We start from the raw sequence: 14,249 nt of genomic DNA, 5'->3' as shown, positions 1-14,249 counted from the left end.
ACTTGGACTTGGTGCAAATTTGTGCCAACTAGAGACCCATTTTCTAACACACAAGTACTCTACTACTAAACTCTACCAAAGCCCTGCATATAATCATTGAAAGTTCTCAAAGAAGAAAGATAATTTCTAAAAGAGGGTGGCGGGATTTTTCATCATAATGTGAAAGTTGTATTGCTATAACAAATGACAGCTTATATCTGGGGCCATTTTTTATCAAGGAAACAAGCCCCTCTGTTAAAGATGTTATTAGGATGTCATTTGAGTTTAAATACTTCTTTTACAATAATTCTCCAAGTATGCCTGTGTATTTTCATGTTACCTAAATAATACCTAGTTTCTTTTTTAATGATATATTAATTGTAATGCTGTGATTGCACTACCTTTGATGAACGGTTTACGTTTTTAGATTTAAATGTATTAATTATTTTATATTCGCAAGTGCCTCTGATTGGTCCTCAATTGGCATAAATGAATTGTGAGAAAAATGGGCGTGGAATTGGAAATTGGTCTCTGCTTTTATACTGTATGTACATCTTTTATTTGTATTGTATTGTAATTGCGTTTGTATAGCGCTTACTACGCCTGACGAGGCGTCAAAGCGCTTTTTCGGTGAGTAGCATGCTACTCCGGGACCCATAGAGGATTAGTGTTGAATTAATATAGTGAAACATGGAAGTACATTTTAAGTCGAGGATAGGTTAGTCCGTAATTATGGACTCAAAGCTCCTCCCACTCTTCATCCCATATTTTTAATTGGCTTGTGTCATTGTCCTTTGGAAAGTGTGGCTTTTAATAGGTCAATAGGCATAGTAGTACCTCCTTAGTACCACCTTGTCTCATTTTGTAACCTCCCATGAGGGTACCCCCTGTTACATGTGTTGTTACTCAGTAGGCTTTAATTACAGCCTCCGAGCACTATTTGCTCAAATGGTTTTCTCCTACTTTCTGGCAGGACAAGCTCTCTCACAACGCTTGAAAAACTTTCTTTTCATAGCATGGCCTGCCACGCTCATACAGTGGCAGCCGTGCCTTTTGCCGTGCCAAACGCGGTCACATGTTTTTAAAAAAAACTATTTATTAACTTTTTTTTTTAACTGCCCCATGCCGCACTTTCACTTTAATAGCGGCCGCGCCTCTTTCCTTTGACGAGCGGCGTCTACGGAAAGGGTCACGCCCACCATTAAAGTGAAACGGCGGCATGGGGCACTTTTACAAACAAGCATGTGCAATGCAATTGGTATCGCATTAACGAAACTCTCGTAAATGTGAGACCTATTGCATTGCAAATGCTTATTCCCAGTGCCATGAAGCCCAGTGAGTGTATGTGCACACTAGAAATAGTCTACTTAGGTATTGTTGCATTATAATTAGAGATTACTCAAACCAGTTTCCTCCTGGGACACATTGTGGACTTTCATTCCAGCTACATATTTCGAGCACTACAACAAGGCAATGGGAGGCATTGAGGGGTAGAAAGTAATAATGAGGGGGGTGCTTACGAGCAGTGCTTTACCCTTGCAGAAATACGGCATGCAGCTTATGTTTTTCTTTTCATCTTCTTTCCATCTGTCACCATTGAAGGTAGTGTGCTAAGAAATAATGTTGGCAGGTCCGCGAGCTGTGAAAAGTTGTTGGGGAAAGTTCTTTTCCATACAATGCTTGTTCTGCTATGGGTGGCTGCCTAAATGTAATTGAAAAGCTGCAACATATGATAAATGGGGTGCCTGCTTTGTGTCAGTGGGAAAATGTATAAAGTGTTCATCCACTGTAGAAAGTTAAATGATTTTATTAGTAGTCCGTGGTGTCTTCTAAACTTTTACTGTTCTGGGTGTTCACAAGATTTGCCGAATAAGCACCTGCATTTCCATTGGGCTAAAAAGGCAGCAGCTAAGAGGAAAGATAATTACTCTTCTTGCTAGCTGTGGCTTATTTTTAACCTTTTTGCCCGCTCACTATATTAAAGCACAGACCTCATATCTTTTACAAGTTTATAGTAGTATTGGCCATGTAGGTATGGCGATATGCATTGGAATTGTGTGGAATTCAGCAATTATTTTGGAATTCACCATAAATACCAGAAATACTGCATGCAGCTGTAAACATTTTTAAACACAAAATGCTTCCAACTATATGTCTACAGAGGGGACCATACGGAAGTATAGGCGTATCTATTTTATTAACAGTATTTTATTGAAGATATTTCAAGACAGATTTGGATGTCAATACTGTTGCAAAGTCATCCTGTGCCCTGGGCACCCCCCAACTTTTTTGCTCACTGGCTCTTGTGTTAACTGACTCTGACTGAACCTGGGATCTGCCCAACCAGGCCTAGGGCCAGTGCTATGCTGAAAGAGACACTTAGAATACAGTGAAAACACCTACATACTCTAGAGTACACTATGCGTTAGGGTACCCCTATGATTGGCATGACCTCCCCTATAAGGCCCTAGTACATAATAGGGCAGGGGGATTGAAACTACCATTAGGTCCCTAGTATATATTAGGGCATGGCAGTTTAGAGTGCAGCAGCCCGTTCTGCAATTGCACGTGTGCACTGCTAAAGCCTGAGGTCAATTTTTTCTTTTTTTTAATAATTCTTTTTATGAAACAGTTGAGAATCGACATTGTGGGTTACATAAAGAGGAATTGTGCAAAATTGAATACCCAGACACAGTTGTTAACAAAAATCATACAAATGATTCACAATGGGTTTCAACGCGGTTACGGCGTAGAAGGCTCTTCAAATGAGGGGATAGTTGGTGGGACACCTATATTACCCCGATAGGCATTCCAGATGCTCCATATAGAGGACCATTTTTTAGGGCACCCATGTGCAAACTGCACAGTTTTTTCCCTGGTCATACACCAATCTATATCTGCCATGCAGGCCTCGATTTTAGGGGATACCCCAGCTCCCCACAACTGTGCAATATATCTTTTAGCCACCGTTAGGCCCAGCGTGACCCATATTTTATCTTTGCTATTCAAATCAGTGGCCTCTAAGACGTTTAGAAGGCCTCTTTTTGCTTCAGGTTTAATGTCAAAGTCAAGTACCTCTCTCATACAGTCATATATCTTCCAATAATTCTGGATGCACCCACATTCCCATATTATATGCATAAATGTGCCTATTTGACCACACTGTCTTCTGCACTTTCCCTCGTCTACTCTTCCCATTCTAACGAGACTAGGCCCGAAACATAAACTCTGTGGAGGATTTTAAGTTGAACCAGGGACAATCTGGAAGAGATCGCAACCTCTCGCGGGGAGGCCACTGCCTCTTGCCACTCTTTATCAAGCTCCAGCCTGTCTCCCTCCCAGCACTCCCTAATCAGTCTAAGGGGATCCGAGGTGTTATTAATCAACTTTTTGTAGGTCAGGGATATCACTTTTGTTGGTAAATACCCATCAAGCAACCTATCCTCCAATGGCGAGGATTCCAGGGAAGAGGTGCCTTTTGGTAGATTTGACATGAGCACATGCCTAACCTGCACATATGTAAATTACTCTGTGTCTGCTAGCTCGTACCCCTGTTGCAGAGAAGCGAATGTCACTACCTCAACCTTCACCCATAGGTCTCCAATCTTTGAGATCTCGATTAGATCCCATTTGTCTAACACATTCGAGGTCCTCAGGGTGCCCAACTGTTCTGTATCCCACAAGGGAGTAGCTAGCATGAGTTTCTGGTCCCACCCCAGGCTTCTGTTTGCTGCGTGCCAGACCTGTACTGAGTGTTTAGTCAGTCCTATTAAGGGAAACCTTCGGGCCTAGAGTATAGGGCCCTGTTGTAATTGCCACCCGGCAGTAACCATTCTGTAACCCGGGTCGTCCCAGCGGCGATAAGTGCAATGGTTGATCGCGGCTAGGTGGGCAGCCCAATAATATTTTTGGACATCTGGAAGTCCAATCTTCCCATCATACCAATTCAAAACTAGTTTTTGCAAGGCTATGGGGGTCTACCATCCCAAAGCAGTTCCCTCTGCAGGCACTCTAGCTCCTTAAAATACCTTGGAGGGACCAGATCCAGGGAGTTCTGTAATGCATAGAGGAAACGTGGCAATGACATCATTTTGAAAAGCGCTGCCCTACCCAGCAGAGAAAGCAGGAGTGCTTTCTAATTCGCTACATCTCGCTTCAGTCTCTGCAGGGGGGAAGCAGATTACGCTTGTACCGGGTTTTCGGGTCTGTGGTGATGAAGATACGCAGATATTGGAAGCCCACCTTTGCTGCTTGTATAGGACAACCCCTGGGTGGGGGAAGAGGATCTCCGCTAAGGACATACATCAGGGACTTGCTCCAGTTAATTGTGTACCCCGAATATTGACCTAAGTTTGTGAAAATATTGGGCACTCTATGGAGCGACGCTTTCAGGGAAGCAAGATACTGTAGGTTATTGTCCGCATACAGAGAGATGCAGTCCTCCCATCCTACAGCCCACCTTAGTCCCTGTATTATTGGGTCTTTGCGAATCCATGCCGCCAATGGCTCCAGGAAGTGGGCAAAAAGCAAGGGTGACGGCGGACAGCCTTGACGGGTCCCACGACCCCGCGCAAACACATCCGATTTCCTATTAACCACTACTTGGGCCAGGGGTTCTGTGTAGAGGAGCCGCACCCACCCAATAAAGTTGGACCCAAAAGCCATCTTTGCCAAGACTGCAAAGAGGTATGGCCACTCGATAGTATCAAACACCATTGTGGCGTCTAAAAAAAAAACCATCACTGCAGCTTCTTGAATCGTGTCCATTCTTCCCAGCACACCATGCAGTCTTCACAGGTTCAGTGCGGTATGTCGATTGGGCATAAAGCCCGATTGATCAGTGTGCAACAAATTACTTATTACTTGGGCCAGGCGACTCACCAGCAATTTGGCAAGAATTTTGGGTTCTGCGTTTAGTAAGAAAATGGGCCTATAGAATGAGCACTTATACTTTCGCTTGCCCTCTTTATATATAGTAACCAGTGTTGCTACCCTCTGGTCTAGTGGAAGTAATCCCGACACCGGCTGTCCTCAAGCATGGCCCGTAAATGCGGTCTATTTTATCTGGCTTTAGCTTGTATAGTTCGATAGGTAGACCATTGATGCCCAAAGCTTTGCCAGATTGAAGGTTTCTGATCGCCTGCGTTATTTCATCATTCATGAAGTCGCTATCTAGTGTATTCTTTTCCTCTGCTGACAGGGTGGGCAGCTGTATATCTAAACGCAAAGCCAGAGAACCCTCCTCTGATAGGGCTGAACTTGCTCGATATATAGAACTATAATGTTCAGCAAATTCATTAGCAATTGCCTGTGGATCCGTTATCTTCCCACCCGAGTCATCTATCAACTCTGCTACTTGCCAGTTCTTTCCTGTCGGGTGCTTGAGGTCAGTTTAAAAGCAGCACTGGATTGCAGGACTGCTTTTAAAATTTAAATTATGCCCAAACTCAACTTTTGCGTTTGGGGCACTTACAAATTAATAAACTACAATGCTTGGGCATATTAGGTACCCTAGGTGTCCCAGAGGTGAGGGGTAGGTATTTATAAGGAGGAACCTTAAAAAAAGAGTTTTATATACCCTGGGTTATTTTAGATTGCATGTTTCACTCTCCACATTGTGATAAAGTGCTTCACAAAATCTACGTTTGTGCTAGGAGCACTGTGAAGTGGGGATCTGCAATATGTTTACATATTGAGAACCCCTAAAGTCTCCCCTAGGTGTTCCATGGGTGGGGGGGTCCTGTAGATAGATCAGGCTTCTTATAAAAATTGTTTTTCTAAGCCCTGGTGTTGGAACAATGGCCGAAGTCTTTTTGCCCGTTGCAAATTCTCTGCCACATAGGTTAACATGGCAAGAAGGTATTAACCAATAACTCCTGCTAGGATAATCATAAAAAATGCCATTGAAAGACTTCCTGGAATGTTATTGATAAATCCAACAATATGGTATTGTTGACTTTCTCCTAAAGGGTACAGACATGGAGTTATAAGACTTTCTTGTCTGTAAGCTAAAGTTCAACCTTCCAACCGTCCTGGTTAGTCAGAGTTAAGTGGATTAGCTAGGTCCCTTTGATGAGGTGTTAAATAGCTTGTGGGGTTAGTCAGTGCTTCTGGGAGAGCAGGGTTCTGCTACATAGGAATGCCAGAGCAGGGTGAGGGGTCGTAAATAATATCCTTCAATGGAAGGAGGCAGGCAGAAGAACCCAGTTTCATTTACACCTCTACTCTTTGAACCCTGCCAGATGGTAGGATTAAGGAAGGAAAAAGCTGATGCAAGTGGGATAGACTATGGAGATTAGCCATCCTGGATGTGTGTTTAGCCAGCTCTTCTCTCCCTGCTGGAAAATCAGCCATGATGCATTATGGAGAAATGGTGCTCTCTTGGAGGAAATAGTGCCACACTTTGGAGGATGTGGTCATCCCTGGGGTTTTGACCTGCATCTCATTGGACAGGAGTGCCCTCCTGCTTGACCCAGATAAGTATCTGAAAGGAGGAGAAACAAGAGGGTCCATGCTGAGAAGTTTGTTTGCACCAACCAGGCCCTGCACTCTCAAGACTGCGCCTGCTGCGCAATCCAGAACTACAGCCCTGTGGACTACCTTGCTTCAAAAGGTCTAAAGAGTGAATTTCCTGCAAGCTACAGGTTAACAGAGATCATCACCCGGAACATCACCGCCAAGAATCTTCAGCCTGGAGTGCTACAGGTGGATGTGTAAGGATTTTGTCCAAGTGGATTGTGGGAACTGAAGTTCGCAGGGAAGAGCGGTGGGGCCAGGTAGGGGGCGGATTTCGACAGATGGCGAGGGAAAATTAATTTAATTTTCCCTTGTGGTTGTCTATCGAATCCCCCCCAACCCAACCCCACCGCCCCAATGCTCTTACCCTCACAGGCTGCGGCTGCTTTCAAGGACTATCTTAGAGCTTCCATACCCTTGGAGTATGTTTGGACATGTTGTGATCCTTTGGGGAACTTCAGGAAGAAGTTCCAGAAGTTTGGAGCAACTTTCGAAAGAAAGCTCCATAAGGGGACTGACTCGACCTGGCAAGCCAAGCTAGCGACCCTCAACTGTGAGCTGGCCTGCCGTCCAGGTTCATCCCACTGAAAAGCTCTGGAGGTCCGACTTACTGAGTTTGACGGCAGGTAGGCTAAAACCCAAGCCGGCAAACCCTCAATGAATCCAGTCTGGTGAATGAAGAGCATTGAGGGACCCCGCAAGAAAAAGCTTTGTAAAAGTTTCTTAGTCCGAAGGTAGAAAATGTGACCGGGACCGACGCGAGAGCCAAGCTGCTTAACTTCAACCGCAGGCAGGCCTGGATCCCTGGTTCGTCCCGCTGGAAAGTTCTGGATGTCTAATTTCCATAAGTTTGACCAGGAACTTGTCACAAGGTGAGCCGAATTACCCTCACCGAATCCGGACTGGCTGAGAGCTTCGAGGGACCCCGGGAAGAAAAGCTGCTGAAAGGTTTCTAAGTCAGAAGGTAAAAACTGACCAAGACCTATTGCGAGGGGAAGCCACACAGGGCTCCATCGCAGTCGGGCCTGAAACTTTGCTTTGTCCCAGTCTAGCGCAACCAGATGTCCCAATTGGCGCTATAGGTTTTTAGTGCTATATAGTGCTAAATCCTTAAAAATTCATATCTCTGTTTCCATACATTGTTTTTTTCGTTTTGGTTCATTTTAAAGATAAATATAGTTCATATTTTTATAAATTGGTGTTGGATTCTTATTGTGTGTTTTGTCTCAATTATTTACTGAATTGAAGTTTTTAAATGCTTTACATACCTGTCTTTGAAGTTAAGCTTGCCTGCTCGCAGCCAAGCTACAAAGGAATGAGCATGGGAATATTTTTCTAAGACCTTTTCTGAGCCTTACATTGTGTTAGTGGTATTATTGCCAGTGGTAAATGCATATCTGCCACTACTAATAATCCCCTTTCCTACAATTACAAATTGCGCATTAATGTTACAACACCTCACTAACCCAACACTCCAATACCAAAAAAAACCTTAACGAAATACCACATGACCTCTCCACCTCTGTGTGCTGGCGAAATGGAATGTGCTATTCATACAAACCTAAGCCTATTGGTAACCAAGAAACAATCCTGGACCTCACCCATCATGCAGTGTTTTTTTCTGTATGAGTTTAAGATTTCTTAATTCTAAAAAGCTTGTGGAGTGATCAGAGGTGAGAGGTTGATGCTAGGACCAAGTTTGTGGCTTTTCAATACCCACAAAAATACGACTTAAGAGGGCGTTTACAAAAATGTCCCTTATCAAAACATGGTATATCCCATTTTCCACCCCTTATAAGACACTTCAAACAGTGGAAAATGTTGTCAGTCATCGGACTTTTCGCAGTTGTAGGTAACTCGTACCCCAAAAATGATTGATATCTATTTCATGAATGTGGGAATTGTGTGTGCTCAAATGGAAATTCCAGCTCTTTGGCAACACGGGTGGAAGGTTTTGTGAATTGGGCTCAATTCATTTATTTGTCAAAGCTTTTTGGCCTTGGCATTTGAAAGTATTATTCCTCTATTTCAGCGCTGTAGAATGGCACCCGTTTATACCTGTTTTTATAAATTTCAGAGTATTTATGAAGATTTTCTCCTTTTTAGGTCAAAATAGCAGTGCTGGAAAGCTAAAGACACTCTCTCATGCTCTGGACATTATGGCAAATACTCAGCCGGCTTTCCAGCTTATTAGGAAGGAACTTAAAGAAGAACCTCTACAGGTAATGTATATGTGATACATGTAATATTTATGTAATATGTGGTTATCATTTATGGCACAGACTTGGGATGTCAAAGGAACAGCAAATATATAGCTTGGGAATGCTTGGCAGGTTCATGATTACTTTGAGATGCTAAGTGTTTTGCACTTTTCAGATCTAAAACTACTAAGTTTGTGCCACATGGATCTGTATTTGTTTAGTACATTGCAATGAAGTGCACCTCCTCAACAATCATGTATTCAACAAACTGATTTTGTTTTTGGATGTTGATATGCGTGTGCCACATTAAAGTAAGTGACATAATGCAGATCAGAGTATGCCACAGTGGACGCTAGACTGAATCCCTGCTACAGGTGTTAGCATAGTTGGCCAGGTTCAAGGTTGTGCTCTCTTCCCTTTCTGGCACCACCCTTCAAATCCCAAGATGGCTGCTGAATACCACTACTGTCTCATCAGGAGGCATCACTTTTTATTTCAGTAGCTGACCGCGTTCCACCAGCCTTTGAGTACAGCATCGTCACTGATGGTTATACATGTTATAATATTGCCACCTGCATGTGGGGATTCCACAATACTTAAATTTCACATAAATGAAAACTTTCAATTGCACATCTGGTACTATTAAAAGCAAATAACCCCACAGTAGCCCTTTTGAGCGTATGTTTTTTAGAAGTGTTTGGATTCCAATTACATGAAAAGATCATCTCAAACCTACACTTCATCATAAATCATAGCTTTTCTGCTTAGGGAAACCATGGAATCTTGAAGGGAAATGCAGCTCAATGGGAGGCACTGTAAACCAGATTGAACATGCAGACTGTCTCTTTGAGAAGTCAGAAGATTCCATATGCCAGAATGCCTTGTACTGGCTGTTCTCACAGTCCTTTTTAAGAGCCTAATGCAGGACTCACATTCATATGTAACATTTTGTACAAGTTGGTACATTAGTGCAGTCTCAAAGAATCTAAATCTGTTCCAGTAAAGTTAGATCTGGCAAAGCGGTTTTGTTATAACAAAAGCATCTGTTGTTAGCTATACTAACCATGTTCATGTCCAGGGTCTCCCAGGATAACAACAGTGTGTTAAAGTAAGATTAACCAATATGTGTTTTATCTTTGATTGTGTAGGATTGTGGTAATGATGAACAATACAAATTCATCCCTACGGAAAGATGTTGATCACTTGATTTAAAATGTTTTTTGTAGGCTCCTGTTGAAGGCAGCGTGCAGTCTAATGATTCCTGTGGCAATCTTAGCTTGGAAGAAGTGGTGAAACTAGTCACTATATTCGAGTCTCGTTTATCATTCCTCCTCCTTCAGTTCATTAAACTGCTGGCAGCAAATAAGAAGAAATCTAGGTAAGTCATTTTAAAAAGTATGTTACCATAGCTGTGAACATTCTTGATAATCTACATAGTTCTTTACTCCTGTAAATATTGTTAGTTTTATGATTTCACCTCCTCACTCCTTTCCAGTACACATTGCCTGCGATCATCATGACTAAATCGTGCAGTCCATACAATGAATTATATACCAAAGCTCTGAAGTAAACGAAAGTCAGAGCGATTAGGCCACCCATTGTTCAGATAGGTGTGGGTGCCCTCTGCCAGCCCTTTCGAACAAGTGCTAGTTCCACCACTCTCACTGGTGGTGTTCCTCTCAGCAGCGGCAATGCCAGAAAAGGACCGAGCCACCATCAGAACCCTCCTCAGAGGATAAGACGAATAACTAGAGTAACTGATCACATTCTAAATCTCCTCTAAGCCTCTAAGAAGCACTGATCTGGCTTGGAGTGGTGTCATACTTTGGTTCGGAAGGCAAATCTGCAGTCTTCATCCTGGGACAGAATCGTGCGATAACTGGAAAACCTGCAGGTAGACGCAAAGAGTATCTGTTCTGGAAGATTTCCCACAGGCGCTGCTGCAGTTATTTAGTTACAGCCTTCAGTGTCAGATGCCTTGGTTGTAAGTGTTTCTTCATTGAAGTGTGCCTGCTTCCAGCCTAGTACGGTGACTACTCCACCAATTGGCATAAAGCAGTTCATTGATTGTAATAGCGCTTCATGCTCCAGTGTGGTTTTGTCAGCTCTGCCCGCTGTTCTGTTTCTGCATTTATTGTGCCTGCTTACAGTGCTGCAGGTGCCAAATCTGTGAGGATCCTGGGTTTTCTTTGTGACTAAGGTATCTCATTGGGTGTGAGACGTCTGATCTTAATTCTTCCTTTAGGCGAAAGATGCAGGGAAATCTACTTGTTTTAGTTATCCTTTTAAGGCTAAGTATGGTGGTGATTAGTAAGTCCTTTGCCTCTTCTAACTGCAGTTAGCAAGTTGTCAGCAGGGACGATCGAATGGCTATGGGGAGACCCAGCGTTGCCATAGATGTATGCTCTCATGAGCCCATACTACGTCAAGGCTCAAGCACAGTTTCGAGACCCAGTTCTTTTCCCATCATGCCTCCTAGTCGGGATTCCAGGTTGCTTGACATACTGGGTGGAATGTGTTTGCCTGTAGTAGCACATACTTTGTACATCTAGTACCAAAATGTACCATATACCAAGTGCATGAACCTGGAATATGTCTCAGCGGGCACAGTAAAGTCCCTAATAACAGACATGCATTTGGCCTTTCTTTCTACGGTTTCTGATTATTAAAAGGCTTCTAAACATATTTTACAGGCTAACTTCTCACACTAATATTTGGATATAGTGCACCACCACCGACACCACATGAAGAGTAATAATTATAAGCCCCACTCACTCTAAATCCCTACTTTAATGTATACCCAAAGTTGCACTGTAAATGTACTCATGTTTAATCCAAAGATTAACTTGGATCAATATAATTATTAAAATGTTAAGTTCAAACCGCTCGAGGCCCAGCATCAGCGCTCAAGCTGAGGCACAAACCTGTTCTCCCTTCTATTAGTTTTACCGTTGAACAAACACAGCTGCTTCAGTGACCGGACGAGCTCCTGAAGATGAGCTAGTAGCCACAGTGAAGATCACATAGACAATCCTAACATAGCAGTATTCCTTTTGGGAAGGGGAAAGGCTGAAGTTTAGTATTAGAACACCATGCCACAGTGAAGAAGAGCAGGGTTTGGCCTAGAGCTGCAGAACAACACCTCAAACGGTCAAAGGGTATTGGTGGTGCAGGACCAGCAGATGGGAAAAATAGACCTTATCAGCTAGGTGTAGAAGTGCTGCCTGGTCGCTCCTTTTAAAGGAACTCTGCACCTTACAACACCATACGTTGATTGCCACAGGCTAGTTTTCAGGCTTCATTCAGTAACTTAAACCCTTCCTCTCATAATGGCCTTCCCAATTCATCTTCAGTACAACAACTGTTTGCATTGCTTTCTCTCCAGTCAGATGTAGGCTCCTGAAGGACGTGGTGCTCAAACATTCTGGTTTTGGTGGCTCAGTGGACTAAAGCAGCCACTGCAGGGGCCTGTGTTCAACTTCATGGTCACAGGTTCTAATCCCAGCGGGTCCACTCAGCCTTTCATCCATCTGCGGTCGATAAAATGTGTACCATTGAGTTGGGTAACAATAAACATCTGTTATTCAGCGCCAGGACACCTACGGGTAATCAGGCGCTTTACAAGTACACCTGTTATGTTATGTTATTCTGTTTAAGATCCCGTTAAAGGATCTCCATGGTTCACTTGTGCAGTGGGTTACTGCTTCTCCTAGTGATGCTAATGACAGCAAGCTTTATTTTAAAGGCAGTAAGGACATGGTTGCAGATAATGGGGCCCACCAAATTATCTGGGCTCAGATCTTCTTTCTTACCCAGGATGACATTTGAAAGCCTTTAAAATGGGGCTTGAGTTCAGCAGGCCCTGCATCAACACTGAGGAGACGTTACCTGTGATTACCAGATTGAAACACTTGATTTACAAACCTATCCCTCTCCCAAGCACTCAAAAAATGATACATCATTCATAAAAGCTTTTTGTCCTGTTCATTTTTATGTGCCTTTTTGATTTCTCTCCGAACAATGTAAGGCAGGCTGGTGTGGTAATGGCTGTTTAACTGGCAAGTCCTGTTGGTGGGGCTTTAACGTGACAATGCATACAAACACAGAGAAGCAGTAATGGATTTCCAATTGGTGGTACGTTAAAGGCAGATGTGGCAAAGGTTACAGCAAAGTTATAGTTGGATCAATTTGTCAGTGACGACATTAACACTTTGATCGAAAAACAACCGCAGAAATTCACAATTATGGTTAGCCGAGCTAACTACCTTGCACCCCCGCCATGCACTGCTTATGACCTCACTCATGGCATTTTTGGTGACATTTATGACATCACTGATGACATCTCAAATTACATCATTGATGACTTCACGGAGGGCTTCATCAAAGCTTCTTTTGTACACATTGCTCTTTAACCCGTTCCATGCTCAGCCGACGTGAGCACTCCCTCGCTGGTGCTGCGCGCGACCGTTGACCGACGCAGTACCGCCCACCCTTCAGACCGCCCGCACCACGGCGGAATGTCCGCCATTGTAAATGGGTTAAACGGGTATACCTTAGAACTATGAAAGTAAGTGCAAAATAGCTCAGACTAATATGAAGTATCTGCTATCATACATACAACTCCCCATGGGTAAAGCAAGCTTGTGTTATTTAAAACATTGACCCGATACCATAAACTTTATGGGTAGCAGAGTTCATGTTGGCTGTGCTCCACATATGAAAGGTTAACCTATCCTGCACACGTTGTTCAATCTGTGTACAAATGTTCAAGGAAAACCAAGTTCTACCAGATAGTCCATCCCTGTTACATAACTAATGCTCTACTACAGACACTCTTTACCTGTATCAAACATCTGACCGTTACTAAACCTACATTGAGAAATGAAGTGGATATTTTTAGAAAAGTGGGTACTGTTAATTGTGTTTACTCTATGAAAATAGTTTACTCTGTGCCACACTGTTTGCAGACAGTAAAACTTTCATGAGAAATACACCACAGAGTATTAAAAAGTATCTACTAAGAACTGTGTACACTCTATGCAAAACTTGTCAAAAAGACACTAGTCACTTAAAATAGCCAAGTTCTGAAGGTGCTAGAAAATTATACTGCTTGTAGCCTTCATACTATAGTGAAAACTTTACAGGTAGCCCATCTTCTGAACCAAAAGAAGCATGTGTACATAGGTGAGCACCTGGTGCATACAGACTTCTATGTTAAGTAAAAACTGTCATTCTGAGACGATTATCTAATTACTCAAGGCTGCTACAATACTTAGTATGTCGTTTGTAGAATCTTTGCCCTGATGGAAACATGTTCTGCAGTACCAAAAAAAAATGTGTGGAACATAATGAGCACAAGTCAACTGCCACCTGCACACAGAGTTACTCTTCAATACAAAGATTTATAACATGCTCAATACCTCTACCAACCTATGGTGCATTAGAAGCACATGCGGTTTGTAAACACTTATACCAATTAGATGGATACAGGTTGTACAAAATTAGGTATGAAAGTAACATGGTAGAAACCTGCCACTATGTAAACTATAAAAC

The 14,249-nt window shown here is 42.9% G+C and overlaps 1 protein-coding gene across 2 annotated transcripts in view; it reads left to right on the top strand.

Annotated features, from left to right (window-relative positions):
* Positions 1-14,249, top strand: part of EDRF1 (erythroid differentiation regulatory factor 1) — a 411,894-nt gene that overhangs the window by 381,221 nt on the left and 16,424 nt on the right. For both annotated transcript variants that reach the window (XM_078643521.1, XM_078643520.1), the window contains 2 exons: positions 8,602-8,717; positions 9,923-10,074. In XM_078643521.1, coding sequence (XP_078499647.1) covers positions 8,602-8,717; positions 9,923-10,074 — 268 coding nt within the window. The remainder of the gene's footprint in view (positions 1-8,601; positions 8,718-9,922; positions 10,075-14,249) is intronic.

This window comes from Lissotriton helveticus, chromosome 5_1 (assembly GCF_964261635.1).
Source record: "Lissotriton helveticus chromosome 5_1, aLisHel1.1, whole genome shotgun sequence".
In the NCBI taxonomy this organism is placed as follows: domain Eukaryota; kingdom Metazoa; phylum Chordata; class Amphibia; order Caudata; family Salamandridae; genus Lissotriton; species Lissotriton helveticus.
Note: the sequence above shows the minus strand (reverse complement) of the source record. Positions and strands in the feature narration are given on the sequence as shown.